Below are 20,658 nucleotides of genomic sequence, written 5' to 3' on the forward strand. Positions count from 1 at the left end.
TGCCAAAGTACACATGTATTCCCCAAAAACACAGGTAACAACCATGTCCCTCCCCACTCAAAATCCAGGGACTCCCTATGACCCAGCTGGGCAGCACAGTAAATAGAATACTAGACTTTGAGTTAGTTCAAATTGTCCAGATGTATCATCCTCGGCAAAACAGGATCTCAGCCTCAACTTCCTCAGTGGCCTTTGAGATTTCTTCCAAATCTAAATCAAGGACCCAATGACCTCTTGGGTCAAATACCCCTCTGTTCAGCTTTTTAAAATCTGGGCCCAAACTACCTTTCCAACTTTATTACATTTTATTACTTTCCTTTACATGTTCTCTTGGCCCTCAGTCCCTCACACAGGTGTCCTCTCCCATCCCCATGGCTTTGCACAGAATAGCCCCTAGCCGGCAATTCACATGCCTACAGCTGATGTCATCTTCTACATGAAACCTTTCTGGATCTTCCAGAGCCTTCCCCAATACCACCACCAACAACAACAACAAATCCCCTTATATTTATTTTGCACAGACATATATAGGTGCATGCTTTCTTCTTGAATGGAAAGTAAGCTTCTTGAGGGCAAGAATTGTTACATTTCTGTCTTTATGTCTAGTGCTTGACACTGAACAGGTATTTAATAAATGCTCAAATGATTACAAATAGAACCAGTCATCAAAACACATCATATATACAGTGCCAGGAATATAGTAAGTGCTCAATAAATACTTTAAGTTTTTTGATAGAGTAATGAAAACAAATTATTATTCCACTGATTAACCTGCAGGTTACCTAGTCTAGATTTTTTTATATGTGGTGAGCAATGAGGGTTAAGTGATTTGCCCAGGGTCACACAGCTAGTAAGTATCAAGTGTCTGAGGCAGGATTTGAACTCAGGTCCTCCTGAATCCAGGGCTGATGCTTTATCCACTGTGGCACCTTTTTGCTTCAAAGTAAATACTGCTAAGAAATTTATTTTGAATTAGTATCTTAGCTTTTAAAAGTTATGTTTTGCTCTTTGGATAAGAGCTTCTTAATGTGGGTTAGTGGATCCATGGAAAGATTTAAGGGGTCCCTATATGAACTTGGATGGGGGGAAAATTACATCTTTATCTTCATTAACCACTAAATGAAATTTAGCATTTTGTTCAATGATGAGTATATGTAGTAAACATTATTCTGAGGAGCCCATAGGTTTCACCAGACTACCAAATGGGTCCATGACACATACAAGAAGATTGAGAACTCCTGTTTACAACTCATTTATATAGATTTGTTTATCGTGTCTCCCATTAAATTGGGAGCTCCTTGAGGGCAAAGAATTGTCTTTTGCCTCCTTTTGTATTCACAGGGCCTGGCACTGGTATATAACAGACATTTTTTAAATGTTTCTTAACTGATAGAACTGCTTCCCACATAACTCCCCTAAGTGCCCAATTTTCTCTCCCACAAATTTTGGGGGTGGGGGGGTTGTTTGTGTGTGTGAGTGTGTGTGTATATCTATGTCTGTGTCTCTGTATCTGTCTGTCTGTCTCTGTCTGTCTCTCTCCTTACTAGGAAGTTTGTCAAGGACTTTACCCTTCTAAGTAAATAATTAACAGAAAAAAAATGATTGGCCTATGTGTGGAAAAATATATTCCTTGTTGTTTGCATGATTATCATTTTAAGAGGAATAAGATGTGTGTGTGTGTGTGTGTGTGTGTGTGTGTGTGTGTGTGTGTGTGTGTGTGTGTGTGTGAGAGAGAGAGAGAGAGAGAGAGAGAGAGAGAGAGAGAGAATGCAGTGAAAAGTCTAACACACATATACACAAGCATTTATTTAAAAGTGACTGGGAAGGGCAGCTAGGTAGCGCAGTGAACAGAGCACTGGCTCTGGATTCAGGAGTACCTGAGTTCAAATCCGGCCTCAGACACTTAATACTTACTAGCTGTGTGACCCCAGGCAAGTCACTTAACCTCAATTGCCTCACTTAAGGAAAAGAAAAAAAAAGAATTCTGAAAAGTGACTGGGAGTTTTCCTGACAAACTCGATTCCACTTCATCACAACCTAGTTAAATGTTTTTAAAATTTATAGTGACAGCCATTACCCAATATAAATGGTCAAAGGATATGAAATAAGGAAACATTCTAAGAAAGAAATTCAAGGTATCTACAGACATAAAAAAAGGTTTCAAATCACTAACAATTATGTAGAGAAATGCAAAGTAAAAGAATTCTGAGGTTAAATAGACCTATCAAATTGGCAAAGATAACAGAAAAAAAAAGAAAAATATTGAGACATTTCTGAAAACATACAATAGTGAAGCTGCAAATTGGTTCAGCCTTTCTGAAAATCAATTTGGAAAAAAAAATAATAAATTTAAGTTAACCAGGAACTATGCCCAAAAATGTACTAAACAGTGTATACTCTTTGATCTAGCTATATCATTACTAAGCCTACACCCCAAAGAGATTAAAGAATGAGGAAAGGACATATATGGACAAAAATATTTATAACAGCCCTTATCACAGTAGCCAAAAACAGGAAACTAAGGGAGGCACCACACATTAAGGAATGACTAACAAGTTGAATATAATGGAATATTATTATGCTATAAGAAATGAATTTACAGTTTCAAAGAAATCTAGAAAAACTTCTGTGAAACGATGAAAAGTGAGAATAATCTGTACAATGACAACATTAACAGAGGAAAAAACTTTGAAATTCAGACATTCTCATCAATGCAATAATAGAACAGAGAACTGAAGATGCAACACATTACCCAACTTCCCCTGTGAGAGAGGTGTGAGACTTAAATGCAGACTGAGACACACATTTCTTTCTTTTTTTTTTTTTTGCTGGGCAATGAGGGTTAAGTGACTTGCCCAGGGTCACACAGCTAGTAAGTGTCAAGTGTCTGAGGCCGGATTTGAACTCAGGAACTCCTGAATCCAGGGCTGGTGCTTTATCCACTGCACCACCTAGCTGCCCCAAGACACACATTTCTAGCCCTGATACTTGTTTTTCTTGACTACTCGTATTTGTTATGATGTCTTTTTCCTTTTTTTTTAACTGTTAAACTGGGGAGGGTAGTAAGAGGGTGAGATAATGAATCCTTATAAAAATAAGTTTAGCAAAAAAAAAAAAAGATAATGCAAGTATTATCTTTATTTTACAGATGAGGAAAGGAAGACTCAAAGAAGTTAAATGACTTGCCCAACATCCTAATTTCCTTCCCATACTCCTGTGTCATCTTTTAGTGGAGATGAAAGCCTTCAACACTCTATGTTCCATCAGTCTTTTGGAGTAGTTCAAGATTTAAGAGTAACCTTCCCACTACCTTTCCCCCTGTAATAGCAGAGGATAAAGAATTCACTGGAGGAGACAAGCGACCTCAATTACGCAGAAGTAAGAAGTCAGATTTCCTGGGCCACATCAATTACAACAATACTTTACTGAAGCTTGGTGTAACATTTCAGGTACAGCACTCTGCCAATCCAGATGCTCCAAAAAACTCTAAAAGATATGCAAAGTAGAAACCAGAGGTCTACTGAAACTGGAAGCCAGGTCTTCTGACTGCTGTTCCAGTAGTCCTTTCCTAGTACACATGTTTTTACTCCCTTTATTTGACTCTAAGTTTCATGAGATCAGAGACCATGAAACATTTAAAGTATTAACCTAGCACACAAATTTCCATTTTCCTATCATAGCACTAAAAACATAGGAGGCTTAGAAAATAGAGAGTAAAAGCTAAACATAGCTTTCTAAATTATTTGCTACAAAAATTAACTCAAGTTATCCAAATACTATGGAATTCCTCCTTACATAAGATGTTTATATCTTTTTAAAGAAAATATAAAGCAAAACTTTTAACAACCTGTCCTTCAGCCAAAAACAATAAACAAAATTTTCAGATTACTGCCTCTTCAAATATTATAATTACTAAAATCACACAATAATGTCGTCCTTCCTGCATGTGAAAGATTCTATAAACTCACTCAGTAAAGTTCCCCTTCTAAGTATCTGCATTATAGTTGGCCAAGGTCAGAGCTACAGTCCCCGGTCACTGAACAAAGCAAAATTACTTAACCCAAATGGGGATTAAGTCCATGACCAGATTAGCAGGACATTCTAGCCAACTGAGATAACTAGGGAAAAGCTTCATTTTAATAACAAAAGGAAACAAAAGGAAAAAAAATAATTTGGTGCATTTCTTCTTGAAGAAACTCCATATATTAGAAACAACTGTCCTTTACAAGAACAACTACTATTTAACGATTACACAGGTTTTAAATTCTCTCTTTGATCTGTCTAAATTACTTTGTGGACAAAAACTTGAATCCTCAATAAAAAAACAATTGCTGCACACTTGTATCCTGAATTACATCCTGCTTTTTCTCTTGAGACAGTCTTTCATCCTGTGCAATTTATACCACATAAAAATACTCTGAAAACAGTCCTCTCAGGAATTAGGAGTATCAGCTATTTATTAAGGACCAAAATTCTGAAATGACAAGTCCACTATTTTTAAAAAAAACTGTTCTAGAACTAAGAATTGGTCTTAGAAGATAACAATAGTAATAAATACGTTAACAATACAAAATATTAGTTCAAGAGAAACAATTTTCCATTCACTTCAAGACTTTGGATTCTAATATCCACAAAGAACATTTTTCTAAATCACAAAAGTATTTCTATGCCAATATAATATAGCCATACCATCACAAAATTTCATTAGTATGGTACTTCAATGGATAAGAGTGCTGGGCCTTGAAGTCAGGAAGACTTGAGTTTAAAACCTGATTCAAAAGGTTAAAACTACTCAAAAGCTATGCAACCCTGAGCAAGTCACTCAACTTCTGCCTCTGTTTCCTCCTCTATAAAACGGTAACCAGAACAGCATATATCTTCCATCATTTGTTGTAAGGATCAAATGAGGTATCTGTAAAGTACTCTGCAAACTTTAAAGCACTATGCCTTGAACTGATGCTGAGTGAGATGAGCAGAACCAGGAAAACATTGTACACAGTATCATCAACATCATGTGTTGATCAACTGTGATAGACTTGATTTTTCTCAGCATACAATGGTCCAAGATAGTTCCAAAGGACTCATGATGGAAAATGCTCTCCAAATCCAGAAAAAAGAACTGTGGAATATGGATGCAGATTGAACCATATTATTTCTATTGTTTTGGTACTTTTGTTTTTCTTTTTTGAGGTTTTTCCTTTTTTGCTCTGATTCTTCTTTCACATGATGACCAATGCAGATATTTGTTTAATGTGATTGCACATATATAACCTATACCAGATTGCTTTCCATCTTGGGGAGGGGAAAGGGAAAGGAAGGTGGGAGAAAAATTTGGAACTGAAAATCCTATGCAAACAAATGTTTTAAACTATCCTTATATGTAACTGGAAAATAATAAAATTCTTTTATGATTTAAAAAAAGCACTATGCTTGTTATTGTTACTAATAATAATGTTGATATTTTAAAACTAGATAACTACACACCCACCAACTCCAAGGGTTAGCTGAAAAATGAAAATAGTTGCCTACCAGGTATTCATTGTCTACTCTTCCACTGACATGCTCAAGTGAACAGTCTACCAATAAATCTTTGTTATTTAAGAAATAGGTCAATGGTTGTTGAGCTGTGGTGAAAAATGCTATCTAGCACCTTTGGATACAGAAGATAAATATCAAGCAATAAGAATAGAGAATGTATCAACAGAGATGTTTTATGTTGAAATATAACTTACTGCATTTTCCCTCCAATTTCAACACTGTAAAAGTTTATCTTTCAAATTATGACTTGCATTATATCATCTTCAGTACCAGTATCAACAAAGACTTCAAGTCATTTATAGATTTTTAAATTATGAAAGACCTTGCACTTATCTTCCCAATTCTTGTCTCCCCTAATCTCTAAGGATTTAACCTAGTACTTGATGAGATTTATACATCAATTCATTACTTACAAAAGAATAGCCTAATTCTACTGGCAAATTATATCTCTTCTTTTGCTACTTTAGCCTCTCAACAATTTTCTATTGGTTACAGATGCAGTTACAAATTTAATTTTTGCAAATGTATTCCTTGGGTCACAAAAATACTAAGGTCCAATTTCAAGATATTTGTATAGCAGAAATGAAAAAAAATCAAAGCTTAAATCAGTAACCATTCAATATAATTAAAAACACTATTAATACTTAATTTTAAACATCAAAGCAAAAATACATGACATAATATAAACCATAAGGGACAGCTAGGTGGCGAAGCGGATGAAGCACCGGCCCTGGATTCAGGAGTACCTGAGTTCAAATCCAGCCTCAAACACTTGACACTTACTAGCTGTGTGACCCTGGGCAAGTCACTTAACCCCCATTGCCCCGCAAAACAATAATAATATGAACCACGTTTGGTTAAATATCTATATGAATACAGGTTTTCTAGGCATATCTCTAAAATAGCAAATAACAGCACATATGAAGGATTGCTGCATTTCAGTATTCCTAAAAGAGATGATTAAGACAAGAAATTTGTTAAAAATCTGCCAGTTTTCCTTGTGAATTTATATTCAAGGAAATTCATGAACCACTCTGAAAATTTGAGCATAGTTCAACTACCAAAAATTACAAACAGTTCTTCAGAATCACGAACATGATTAGACAACTTGATAGAATAACATGAGAATTTTTTAAACAATTACTCAAGGAAAAAAATATATAAAAATCCAACAAACAATGAATGAGATCTGCTTATTGGCTAAGCTAAATAAGTTGCTCAGTTATCTGAATGTTTCTAAATGTTCATGATTAAAATTATTACCAATATCTTAGAAAAGCAGATGTCTACTAGGTGCTGAAGACACAAAGATAAGAACTAGCATAACATCAGAGAAGAGTTAACATATTCCTACATAAACATATACAGAAAAAAAAAATTCAAGGTAATTTTGGGAAAGAGGACAGTAGGAAATTGTGGGTTAGGTCTCACTTAAAAGGTGGAGTTTGAGAAAATGATAAATGTTGGAGGAAATGTGGGAAAACAGGGATACTAATGCACTATTGGTAGAGCTGTGAACAGATCCAACTATTCTGGAGCACAATTTGAACTATGCTCAAAGGGTTATAAAACTGTGCATACCCTTTGATCCAGCAATACTACTACAAGTATCTACACCCCAAAGATATTTGTAAATGGAAAATAACCTATTTGTACAAAAACATTTATAACAGCTCTTTTTGTGGAGGCTAAGAATTGGAAACTGAGGAGATGCCCATCAATTGGGGAATAGCTGACATATGAATGTAATGGAATGTTATGTAGCTGTAAGAAATGAGGAACAAGATGATTTCAGAAAAACCTGGGCTTACATAAACTGATATAAAGTGGAGTGAGCAAAACCAGAACACTGTACACAGTAATAGCAATACTGTACCATGAAGAACCCTGAATGACAGCTATTCTCAGCAACACAATGAGCAAAAAGACAAACCAAAAAAACTCATGATGAAAAATGCTATCCATCTCAAGAAAGAACTGATATCTAAAGCTTACTGTTTTTCACCTTCTTTTTGTTCACTTACTCTTGGACAGAATGATTAATAAGGAAATATTTGGAACTCAAAACTTTTTTTTTAAATATTTTAAATTGTTTTTATGCGTAACTGGAGGGAAAATAAAATATTTTCTTTTTTGGGGGGGTGAGGCAATGAGGGTTAAGTGACTTGCCCAGGGTCACACAGCTACTAAGTGTCAAGTGTCAGAGGCCAAATTTGAACTCAGGTCTTCCTGAATCCAGGGCTGGTGCTTTATCCACTGTGCCAGCTAGCTGCCCATAAAATATTTTTTAAAATAAATTTTTAAAAGGTGGAGCTTAACCTTAGTCTTGAAATAAAGGATTCTGAAAGGCTGAAGTGAGGTAGTATCCTGCTCAAGGCACAAGAAGTCCAATTTGACTGGATCACAGAGTGCAGGAAGGAAAGTAATAGAAAGCTGAACAGATAGGTTGAGGCCAGGGTATAAAAAGCTTGAAATGCCAGTTTGTATTCAATCCTGAAGTTAATAAAATACTGAGTAGGAAAGTGACAGAGTTGGACCTTCATGAGGAAAATCATTTGACAGATGTGTGAAGGATAGACTGAAATGAGGAAAAGACAACATGGCAGACAATCAGAAATCTGACTAATTCATAATATTTCACCATTTATTTATTCAGTTTCTCAAATTTCTGGAGGTCTTCAAGCTAGATGCAAAAAAAATTTTATGTATCACTAACTATACTACCACCAGAATTGGAAACCTACCAAAACTAGTCTGACATGCTATTAAGATAACATGTTTGTTTGGTTTTTTGTTTTGTTTTGTTTTTTAAGGTAATTACCACCTGACAACTCTAGCACAAACTCCAACATAGTGAAATGTTCTCTACTTCTATTCCAATTTTAAAGTCCTTAATATATATGTGCATGTATACATGTTTGTATATATGTATATGTGTATACATGCACATATGTAGTACAGACATCAGTTTACCTTAAAGTAGCTCAAAGAGTAATTCAACATGTTTACAAAGTTGAAGAATAGTATTAACAAAAGTATTAACTGAAAACTACACTGCAGAATAGCTTCTGCAGTGTAAAGAGCTTATTGACAATAAAATAAGGCAAATTTACCTTTATCTGATAAAGAGTAAGGTTTCTACCCTAAATGATGTTTAAAGTTTCATAAAGCAATCAAAAATAACTATGCATGTAAATGAAGTCTACTTTAATTCTGATATACGGAAAGATTAAGAATACCTGGAACTTGTGCTTTTAACAAAAGTTTTTTGGGGTATTTTATTACTTTTTTTGAAAAGTGGTCTTTTAAAGTTTAATATCTTTTTCCATTTATGCCTAAAGAAACAATATGCTTCAAAAGCAACTTCAAAATATTTATAGGCTAACTTCACGAAAAAAATTCATCTAGCAATCTACTGGGGACCTCTGTTCTAAAGTCTAAGTGATGAGTAATGAATAGAACCTAAATACAATTCATACTTATAAAAGACAAATGACACAACTTCTAATGTTTTATAGATTGTGATAATAGAATGAGTAATACTTAAGTGATTTTTTTTTCTGGTTACAATATTGTCCTATGTAGCTCTTTTTGCTAATATTATTATTTACACAGTTTCTGTATTACCACTAAAAATCATTGGTAGATTGTTTTTCTCTTTTTTTTTTTTTTAAAGTGAGGCAGTTGGGGTTAAGTGACTTGCCCAGAGTCACACAGCTAGTAAGTGTTAAGTATCTGAGGCTGGATTTGAACTCAGGTACTCCTGACTCCAGGGCCAGTGCTCCATCCACTGCACCACCTAGCTGCCCTAAACTGTCTCAAAAAAGCATTAATAGGAATTTTCACTGTTGACCAAGAAAAGAAAATGACTAAATTATTAACACCAAGATTCTTGCTCAATAAATTATTGATGAAGAAATGGTAGAGAACTTATAATTGAACAGTTGTTCAATTACACCCATTAACTGAAGCCTTTTTGTGCTTCCAATTTTCTTCTTTCCAATTCCTGAAAACAACCCTACTAAATGTGAATGCTTAAATGTTAAAATGGATCCAAATTCCACCTAAACTCTTTGCTAAATCAAATGCCCCTTCTGATTAAAAAGTTTCATTTTCACTCAAGAAAATGCATTTTATTTTTTGTGGTGGCTAAGAATTGGAAATCAAAGGAATGCCCATCAATTGAGGAATGGCTAAACAAGCTTTGATATATGATGGTGATGGAATATTATTGTGCTATAAAAAATGACAAGCAGGATGATTTCAGAAAGGCCTAGAAAAACGTGTATAAACGGATACATAGTGAAGTGAACAGAACCAGAAGAATGTTGTGCACAGAGACAGCAATATTGTTTAATGAAGAACTGTGAATAATTTAACTATTCTCAACAATATAACAATCCAAGACAATCCCAAAGGACTACTGATGAAACATACAATCCACCTCCAAAGAAAAATTATATTGATGGAACACAGACTGAAGCATGCTATTTTTAACTTTCATTTTTTTCTTTTATTCAAGTTTTCTTATACAAAATGACCAATATAGTAATGTTTTACATAATCCTACATGTAAAACCCATATCTGATTGCTCACTGCCTCAGGGAGGGGGCAGAGAGGGAAGGAAAGATAAAAAATGGAACCCAAAACTATAAATAAAAATGTTTATTACTAAAAAAAAGCATTTTATTTGAGAAAAATCTTATTAGCATGTGATTTTATTAGAAAATACAAATAAGCAAATAATTTGACTATATTAAAAGCTGTTTCTATTTATTCAGCTATATCCTAGATAAACAATATCATTCAGTTGCTTTTTTGAAATTAATCCTACTTCTAAGTAGAATGGAATAAAGGGCAGTCCTTAAAATTTTACTGATATGTTTAACTTAGGCCAAAATAGACAGCCACCTTCTCTACACTTACAGCCTTAAAAAGTTTTGCCCAGAGCCTTTAGAGGTAAGGTGACTTGCCCCATCAAGATGTGTCTGAGGGGGAACTTGGTCTTCCTGGCTCCAAGACTAGCTTTCTATCTACTACACAACAATGATGCTTAAATAAACTAAAATGAAGACAGAGATGTCAAAGTTTTTAAGTTTAAAAAAATTACAGAATACATGAGGAAAAGATAACTCAATTTATTTTTAAATAAATATCATTTTAAAAAGAATAATTATACATAACCTATATCAGATTACCTGCTGTCATGGGGAGGAGGGGAGGGAGGAAGAAAAATTTTAAACTGGAAATCTTATATTAAAAAATGTTGAAAACTATGTCTACATGTAACTGGAAAATAATAAAATACTTTTATTTTTTAAAAAAGAATAGTTATAATCAGATCATATGCTCTTTGGTCAGAATCCACTAGAGACAATGTTTACATTAATTCATATCTGATGATTAAAATAAAGAATGACAAGGAGATTAAAAAAGCAAAAGGGCCTGGAAAATAATTTCTATTTTCAAAATATCAATAACAGTTTAATGGAAATTTATGTACATAGCATTTTGCATACCTTGGGGGGGGGCGGGGCAATGGGGGTTAAGTGACTTGCCTGGGGTCACACAGCTAGTAAGTGTCAGGTGTCTGAGGCCATATTTGAACTCAGGTCCTCCTGAATCCAGGGCAGGTGCTTTATCCACTATGCCACCTAGGTGCCCCACATACCTTATCTCAAAAGTGAACCTTGCAATAAACCTGTGATGTACATACAAGAGGTATTAACATCCCCATTTTTCAAAGGGGAAAATGGGCTCAAAGTGACTTGCCTATGGTCATATAACTAATGTCATAGGTGAGATCTGAACCCAGGTTTTCCTGATCCTATTCAATAAAATATGCAGTCTTTATCACTAACCTGATTCATTTCCATAATGCTACATTTTTTCTTAGAGAAAGTCTTTTTTCAAATTTTTATGTGATGAGGATGCACTTGACATTGACCATAAAGCTCTAGTTTGAGGGAGAAAAAAACTAAGCAAAAGTTCAAACTCCAAGTATAATGGCACACTTCCCACTTTCACTGTTTATTCCTCTTGCTTTTTCACAGAACATGTAGTAGAAAGACTGCTGGACTTGGAGTCAGCAGAGACCTGAGTTCAAATCCTGATTAAAGGCTTATTAGTGATACTACCTCATAAGTTTGTGATTCAAATTTTCTAAACCTTAAATAACTACAAAAATATTATCAGTAGAATGTATATGTAAATAGGCAACACTTAAAGTATGACAAATTTCAGGCTAGTTGATACATCTTCAACTTATTTAGAATTATTTCAAAAGTGGACATTGAGTCTTTCACTTTTTTCCACTTAGAACACTCAATGGGTTAAGGTAAAGACATAGCTCTCCCTAAGAATCCTGGGGTTTCATTTATGATGTAAAAAATAAGAGTAATTTTACTTGTTTGTCCTAGGCAAGCTTGCAAGTTGCATCTGTGTGAATTTCTTTAAGTGAACAACTCATCCAGTGTAGAATATCCACTTATAGGTCATATACTCTTTGGTCTAACCAGTCTAATATAGCCAATAATGAAGCAAAAAGAGCAGATTCCACTAGAGACAGTGTTTATATTAATTGGTATCTGTTGATTAAAATAAAAAATGACAAAGGACAGATCCAACAATTCTGGAGAGCAATTTGGAATTATGCCCAAAGGGCTATAAAGTTGTGCATACCCTTTGGCCCAGCAATACCACTTTTGGGTCTTTTCCCCAAAGATCATAAAAAAGGGAAAAGGACCCATATGTACAAAAATATTTAAAGCTACTCTTTTTGTAGTGGCAAGGAATTGGAAATTGAGGGGATGTCCATCAATTGGGGAATGGCTGAACAAGTTGTGGTATATGAATGTAATGGAATTCTATTGTGCTGTAAGAATTGATAAGCAGGAGTTGTTCAGAGAAACCTGGAAGGACTTTCATGAACTGATGAGTGAGATGAACAGAACCAGAAGAACATTGTACACAGAATCATCAACATTATACTTTGATCAACTGTGACAGCCTAGATTCTTCTCAGCAATCCAACAGTACAAGAAAGTTCCAAAGGACTCATGATGGAAAAGGCTCTCCAAATCCAGAAAAATAAATAAATACTGTGGAATATGGATGCTGATTGAACCATACTATTTCTTTTGTTTTTGGTGCTGTTGTTTTTCTTTTTTGAGGTTTTTTCTTTTTGCTCTGATTCTTCTCTTATAACATGACTAATGCAGAAATATATTTAATATTATTGCACATATATAACTTATATCAGATTACTTGCTATCTTAGGGAGGGGGAGAGGAAGGGGAGGGAAGGAGAAAAATTGGAAATTAGAAATTTTATAAAAACAAATGTTGAAAACTATCTCTACAAATAATAAAATATTTTTATATTTAAAATATAACAAATAATTTAAAAATAACATATATATGTGTTATTTTATATATATATATATATATATATAAAATAGCCTCAGACACTAGCTGTGTGATCATGGGTAAATCACTTAATCTATTTGCCTCAGTTTCCTCATCTGTAAAATAGGAATAATAATAGCACCTGCCTCCCAGGATTATTATAAGGTTAAACTGAGATTAATTATAAAGCACCTGGCACATAGCAAGCACTCTATGTTAATTATTATAACAGCACCTACCTCACAGAGTTGTTGACAGGATCAAAGGAGATCATGGTAAAGTACTTAGCACAGTTACCTGGCACATAAAAGCACTACATAAATGTTAGTAATTATTATTATTAAAACACCTACTTCCCAGGATTGTTATGAGGCTCAAACCAGATAATTATGAAGCACTTAGCACAGTGCCTAGCACATAGTAAACATTATATAAGTGTTAGCTGCTATAATTATTATTACTACAAGAACATCTACTGGTCCACTGTTGTGAGGATCAAATCAGATCATTGTAAAGCACTTAGCAGTCTAACACATACTATCGCTACATAAAATGGTAGCTGCTACTACTCTTAACAGCACCTACCTCCCAGGGCTGTCGTGGGGATCAAATGTGATAATTGAAAAGGGGGGGGCAGCTAGGTGGCGCAGTGGATAAAGCACTGGCCTTGGATTCAGGAGGACCCGAGTTCAAATCCAGCCTCGGACACTTGACACTTACTAGCTGTGTGACCCTGGGCAAATCACTTAACCCTCATTGCCCAGCCAAAAAGAAAAAAAGGGATTAGCGGGGGCAGCTAGGTGGCACAATGGATAAAGCACGGGCCTTGGATTTAGGAGGACCTGAGTTCAAACCCAGCCTAAGACACTTTACTAGCTGTGTGACCCTGGGCAAGTCACTTAACCCTCATTGCCCCTCAAATTGAAAAAAATAAAAAAAGAGAAAAAGAAAAGAGATTAGCCCAGTTACCTGCCACATAGTAAGTTATATCAATGTTAGCTGATGTGGTGGTGGTGATGATGGTGATGACGACGGCGAGGACGACAGCACCTACCTCCCAAGGTTGTCGTAAGGATCAAATGCTATGATATCTGTAAAGCGCTTATGCCAGTTACCAAGCACATAGGAAGCCATATCAATGTTAGCTGTTACTATTATTGTTGTTATTCTTCTAACAGCACCTAGGTTCCAGGTTGTTGAGAGGATCAAAGGAGATGACAGCTGTAAAGCACTTAACATAGTGCCTGCCACATAGTAAATGCTATATCAACGTTAGCTATTATTAAGAAGGGGGAGAGTAGTTTGCTTGTTTTGGGGGGAGGGGAGTACCGAAGCAGCAGCCCGGTCACACACTGAATCCGGGAGCTTCCTGTAGTAGCCCGAGAGACAAAAATCAACACCAGACAGACCCCGGGGCCATCCCCCTCCCGAGACGTCCCCGCCTCTGCTCGAGGCTCCCGCAGCCAGGTTTGAACTGCCCCCCCGGGAGAAGGGGCCTCCGCCGATTGGAGGTCGAGGGACGCCCGTCACAGCCGTGCCCGCGGCTGCAGCAGCAGCCGAGCCGCCCGCGCCGCGCTCTGCCCGCCCCTCGCCGTCTCCCCAGGAGACCAGAGCCCGCAGACTCCTCCCTCCAGCCCAGGTCCGCACGGGCGCCTCTCCGCCCGCACCGCGCACCCGGAGCGGGGCGGGCACGACGCTCGCCGGACTCGGCGGCGCCTTCCGCGCGGAGAAGGGGCAGGACGAGAAGACCGAAAAACCGGGCGCCCTGCGCCGCCAGCCGCCACCCCCAGCACCCCGGGCGCGATTCCGCACCGCCCCCCCCCATCGCCGGGCCCGGGCCCGAGCCCGAGCTGGGGCCCCCCTGGGCCAGAGGCTACTCCGCGAGCGCGTCTCTACCCCCGTCCTTGTCCCCGCTGCAACCCCCTCGCATCCTCAGGCGGCTCTTACCCATCTTTCCGCCTCGCCTTGTAGACGTGACCGTAGGTGCCGCGTCCCACTTTACAGCCCTCGTACTCAAACAGATCCTCCACCCGCTCCCGCTCCGCCGCCAGCTTCGCCTTAAAGTCATAATCCATTGTCTGCTTCCCCCATAGAGGCGCGGGGTACGCGGGGGCCGCCGCCGCTCACTCACTCCGCCGCCGCCGCTTCCTCCCGCGGCCCGCCGCTCCACTTCTCCCCTCACAGACGCCTGGCGCCCGGGCGCGCGCACTGGCGCTCCCCCCCCCCTTCGGTTTCCCCCACTCAAGCGTCCCTCGCCTTCAGCACGGAGCACCGCCGCAATCGCGGCGGCCTCCTCCTCCTCCTTCTCCTCCGCGGCAGCTCCCGCAGGCACCCTCAGTCCCGCCTCCCTCCTTCATTTCCTTGTTTTGGAACCTGGTGGGCCGCACCAAGGCTTCCTCGAGCTCATTAACGATCAGACCGCTCCGCCCCCTGAGAGCTGCTGAGGCTGCTGGGGGCTGTAGTCTCCCAAGTGGTGGAAGCTTCCTAACCTGTCCATGGAGGAAATACAAATCCCAGAAAGCCACAGGCGGAGGCCGTCCCTTCTCCCCAAACACCCCCACCACCACCTGGTGCCAGCGCCTGCGCTATTCTGAGCGCCACTCCCACTTTGGGAGGAGAGGTTGAGTGATTCTAAGCGCTGTGACAGCTCTGAAAAAGTTGCAGTTTACTTTCTCTAAGCTAACATGAGCAAGAGGCAGCTAGGCCATCCTACAGACAGTAAGGAGGCGGTACGCTAATGGGAAGGAGGAAGTGTTTTAGCTAAGCTTGTGTTCCCTTCTGGGTTTTAGAGGCGCCTAGCCTGCACGGCGGTTAAAAATGCTCTACTGCGGATTGTTGTTTATTTTCAGAGGCTAATGGCCCGCCTATTTCTCCTCTCAGTCCTGTAGCTGACTGGCCCATGCTAGGCTACGCGTCGCTAATTGGTCTGCTGGAGTCCCTGACTTTGACCGGATTCTTGCTTCTGATTGGTTGATGGTTCTACAGAGCCCTTCCCTATAGGTTATTCCCGTTCTATGGCAAAGCGAAAACCTCAGTTCAAATGTGGAGCCCTCAGCAGTTTCATTAAGCTTGCCACCATAGGAGGTTAGTGCTAACGACCAGAGCCGACCAATCATCCTTTCCTCTAACAGGTGTGGCTCCTAGCATGAATCCTAAGAAGCAGAAACCCTTCTTCCACGTGAAGATAATGTGCTCTGAGGATGCATTTAGGAACAATAACGAAGATTAAAATGGAAAGGGCTAGGCTCAATACCAAATTACCCCAAGACTTGTTAAGAGGATTTCTCACACTTTAGTGAATTATCAGTGGAAATGGAGGTAGATTGGTGCAAATATATATTTTTGTTTGTTTGTTTTGTTTTTGTTTTTGTTTTTAGTGAGGCAATGGGGGTTAAGTGACTTGCCCAGGGTCACACACCTAGTAAGTGTTAAGTGTCTGAGGCCCGGATTTAAACTCAGGTACTCCTGACTCCTGGGCCGGTGCTCTAGCCACTGCGCCACCTAGCTGCCCCAAATACATATATTTTTTGCAACAAACATTTATTTTATTTTTTCCAGTTACTTGTAAGGGTAGTTTTCAACATTTATTTTCATAAGATTTAGAGCTCCAAATTTTTCTCCTTCCCTCCCTTTCCTCCATGGTCCACAAGACAGAAACCAATCTGATATATGTTATATATATATAATCCACAAATGCTCTTTTTATCAGTTCTTTCTATGGGGGTAGATAGTAAGATTTATCATTAGTCCCTTGGGATTGTCTTGGATCATTGTATTGCTCACAGTAGTTGTCATTCACAATTGCTCATCAAACAATACTGCTGTCACTATGCACAATGTCCTCCCAGTTCTGCTCACTTCACTATACATTAGTTCATATGAGTCTTTCCAGGTTTTTCTGAAATCATCCTGTTTGCCACTTAATATAGGATAATACCATTCCACTACAATCATATACCATAGCTTCTTCAGTCATTCCTCAATTGATGAGCATTCCCTTGATTTCCAATTCTTAGCCACCACAAAGAGTTGCTATAAATATTTTTTGTACAATTTTCCCCCCTTTTCTCTTTTTCATGATTACTATTGTTAACTGTTTCCCTCCATCCAATTCCCTTCCCCATAATATTTACTCTATTATCTATCTACTTTTACCCTATCCCTCTTCAAAAGGGATAAAAAAAGCTTCTGTCTGTTGACTCCCCCAATCTGCCCTCCCTTCTTTTGCCCCTCTCTCTTTATCCCCTTGCCCTCCTATTTTCCTGCAGGGTTAGAGAGATTACTCCACCCAATTGAATGTGTATGTTATTCCCTCATTGAGCTAATTGTGATGAGATTAAGGTCTTTGAGCCAATTCTGATGAGTGTTAGGCTCAGTTACTGCCCAGATTAAATAGATTACTCCACCCAATTGGGTAAGTGTTAATCCCTCCTTGAGCCAATTCTGATGAGATTAAAGTCTTTGAACCTATTCTGATGGGTATAAAGTTCATTTACTGCCTTGTTCCTCCCCCATCTCTTCCCCCACTCCATAAATGCTTTCCTGTTTCTTTCATGTCAGATTTCACCCCATACTACCTCTGCCCTTCTCCCTCCCCCAGTGCATTCACCTCACCCCTCAATTTTACCCTAAAGATGTCATCATGGGGCAGCTAGGTGACACAGTGGACAAAGCATCCACCCCAGACCCAGGGGGACTCCAGCCAAAACCCAGCCTCAGACACAAGAAAGTCACCCACTGCATGACCCCAGGTATGTCCTCCAACTCCAATTTTTTATAGTTCTCTGGGGTCTTGTATTTTGAAAGTCAAAATTTCCATTCAGTTCGGGTCTTTTCATCATGAATACCTAACAGTCCTCTTTTTCAGTGAAGTCCCATTTTTTCCTCTGAAAGATTATACCCAGCCCTGGTCCATTGATGACCGAAGACCAACTTGCTAATCAAACAGGTTTGTGTACTGTGGTTCTCAGATCCCTTCCCAACCTGGGCCACTGCTACTCAAGCCTACCTCCTGGTTCCCAGCAGGGGTGAAAAACCCAAGTTCTGCCTCAGCACCAGAATAGACCCCTGTAATCTCCCCCCTGCCAAGGGCTCAGCTGTCTCACCAGACTATGAGCTTAGTTCCACACAATACTGGCACTTCAGCTGAATCAGAGGCTCTGGGGGTCTCCTTCTCTGATGAGGCCTTCCTAGGACTGGATCTGTATCAGGGTGACTGTGGGGTTAGGCTCGACTCCTGTATCAGCATGGCAGCTCCCTCCTTCCGACCTTCGAAGCCATCCTTCGGTACAAATGTTTTGAAAAACAATATTGTGGGGTGGCTAGGTGGCACAGTCGATAGAGCACCAGCCCTAGATTCAGGAGGACCTGAGTTCAAATCCGGCCTCAGACACTTAACAATTACTAGCTGTGTGACCCTAGGCAAGTCACTTAACCCCAACTGCCTCACCAAAAAAAAAACATTTTTTTTAAAAAGAAAGAAAAAAAGCAATATTGCAACTGTGAAAATGGATGCTTTTGTTTGCTTGGAACTGCACCCTCCCCCAGTTATCCTGGTAACCAGAAGAACTATATGAGGCCTGGATGCATTGGCTGACATACCAACAGCAATTCTGAAGCTAATTAATCTCATACCAGCTTTGAAGCAAACCCTTAGCCTTTTGGTAGTTTATGGACCTTTAAGAAACATCCTTATCTTCAAATACTTACCTGACTGCAGGTTATAAGACTATGGATATACCCTGTTTGTGGTCTCTTTGGAGACAACCTTATCTCCAGACTCCCCTAACTTTGGTTATAGGGCTTTCAGAATTATCCTGGTTTTGGAGCCATCTCCTTATCAAGACATCCCCCTATCCCTGAATTAGGAATTGCTTAGCACCAAGAATACCTTCTGATTTGTGTATCAAAGGCCATATCCTTTGACACCTTGAATTCCTCACTCCCCCTCCCCTTTGGAATGGTGCCCACTGACTCATTCCTTTCTAAGCCACCTTTTTCCAAAAATTCCTTACCTTCCTTTGTTTAAACGGTATATAAACACTCCCCATCCATTACCTAGCATCCTATTCAGCATAGGTTAGATAGTACCCATGTGTGTGTTAATTTTTTTTCTTCCCTGCTTAATAAAATCTTTCTTTAATTTCACAGGTTTCCTCTTCCTCTGGCTTCCTTTACTTAAGGGAAAAGAGGGGTTTAGATCTCAAGAACTGTCCTTTTCATTCTCTGGTTGTCTTCTGACTTTGGGGAGACATCTAAATTTCATCAAGAGAGTGCTTGCCTCAGTTTACACAACAAAGGATTATAATGAAAAAATTGATTATATTTTTGAACTCACCAGTTCCATCATCAGGGCTCCATACCAAAAATATTTTAAAGGCTAAAAAAAGGAACCATCTGCACAAAAATATGTGGATTTTATCTTCCTAACACCTCTCCTTTGCTCTCTTCTCTGCTTTGATACTATCACCACCTTCATGCAGATCTTCATCACTTCACACCTGGACTGTTTGGAATACGCTCATGGTCTCCATGCCTCAAGTCTCTACCTGCTCCAATCCATCTTCTACTAGCTATCAAAATGATCTGTTTAAAATACAGGTTTGACCATATCACCTTCCTATTCAAACTCTTGTGAGTGACTATTACCTCCAGGTTGTTCAGTGGTGCCCAGGGTTTCTTGGCAAAGATAGAGGAGTGGTTTGCCAGTTCATTTTACAGATGAGGAAACTGAGGCAAACAGGGATAAGTGACTTGCTTAGAGCCACACAGATAGTGTCTGAGCCTGGATTTGTACTCAGGTCTTTCTGACTCCAGATGGACCTACTATCCCCTGGGCTACCTCACTACCCATGGATAGTTAAGCGGAATTTTCTGAGGGATCACAAACACCATCTAGGAGACACTGTGATCTTCCAGGGTTCAATGCAATCAGTGACCTATAAGCATTTATAAAGTGCTTCTTTGTGTGCCAGAATCTTTGATAGGTGACTGAACTGCCAGTATCAGGAAATGAAACAAATCCTATCCTCAAGGATCTTACATTCTAATGGGGCAGAAATGAAGTACTTGTACAAATATAAACAGAATAAACACAAAATAAATACAAATACAAAGTTGTTTGGTAAGAAGAGTACTAGAAGCTGGTGGGCTTCTGGTGGTAGGACAGAGTCATGAAGGACTCCATTTAGAAGATAATGCTTGGGGTAGCTAGGTGGCGCAGTGGATAGAGTACTGGCCCTGGAGTCAGGAGGACCTGAGTTCAAATTCGACCTCAGACACTTAACACTTACTAGCTGTGTGACCCTGGGCAAGTCACTTAACCCCAAATGCCTCACCAAAAAAAAGAAGAAGATAATGCTTAATTTGAATCTTGAAGGAAAAGAAGAATTCGAGGAGGAGGAGGAGGTTAGGAGATATTCCAGGAAACAGCACAGAGACAGAAGATAGAATGTAGTTTGTGAGGAACAGTTTGCTCACATACTTTTTGGTACAATGAAACTAACCTCCTTGCTATTCCTCACAAAAAAATAACTCCATCTCCAAACTGTGCATTTTCACTGTCCCCCATGCCTAGAATTCTCCTGGCTTACATAGCTTCAAGTCTCAACTGAAATCCAACCTTCTGCAAGAAGTCTTCCCTCTGTTGATTATTTCCAATTTATCCCATATACATCTTGTTTGTACATAGTCAGTCATTTGCATGTTCTCTCT

General features: G+C 39.0%; 1 protein-coding gene across 4 annotated transcripts in view; it reads right to left on the reverse strand.

The window, feature by feature from the left end:
• Positions 1 to 15,358, reverse strand: part of CDK19 (cyclin dependent kinase 19) — a 193,094-nt gene extending 177,736 nt beyond the window's left edge. Inside the window, exon 1 of one of the 4 annotated variants that reach the window (XM_044002101.1) lies at positions 14,893 to 15,358. In XM_044002101.1, the coding sequence (XP_043858036.1) occupies positions 14,893 to 15,020 (128 nt within the window). In that variant the 5' untranslated portion in view covers positions 15,021 to 15,358. The remainder of the gene's footprint in view (positions 1 to 14,892) is intronic. The other 3 variants (XM_044002099.1, XM_044002102.1, XM_044002100.1) reach the window with 3 other exon arrangements.
• Positions 15,359 to 20,658: the final 5,300 nt, after the last annotated feature.

Source organism: Dromiciops gliroides, chromosome 4, assembly GCF_019393635.1.
Source record: "Dromiciops gliroides isolate mDroGli1 chromosome 4, mDroGli1.pri, whole genome shotgun sequence".
NCBI classification, from domain to species: Eukaryota; Metazoa; Chordata; class Mammalia; order Microbiotheria; family Microbiotheriidae; genus Dromiciops; species Dromiciops gliroides.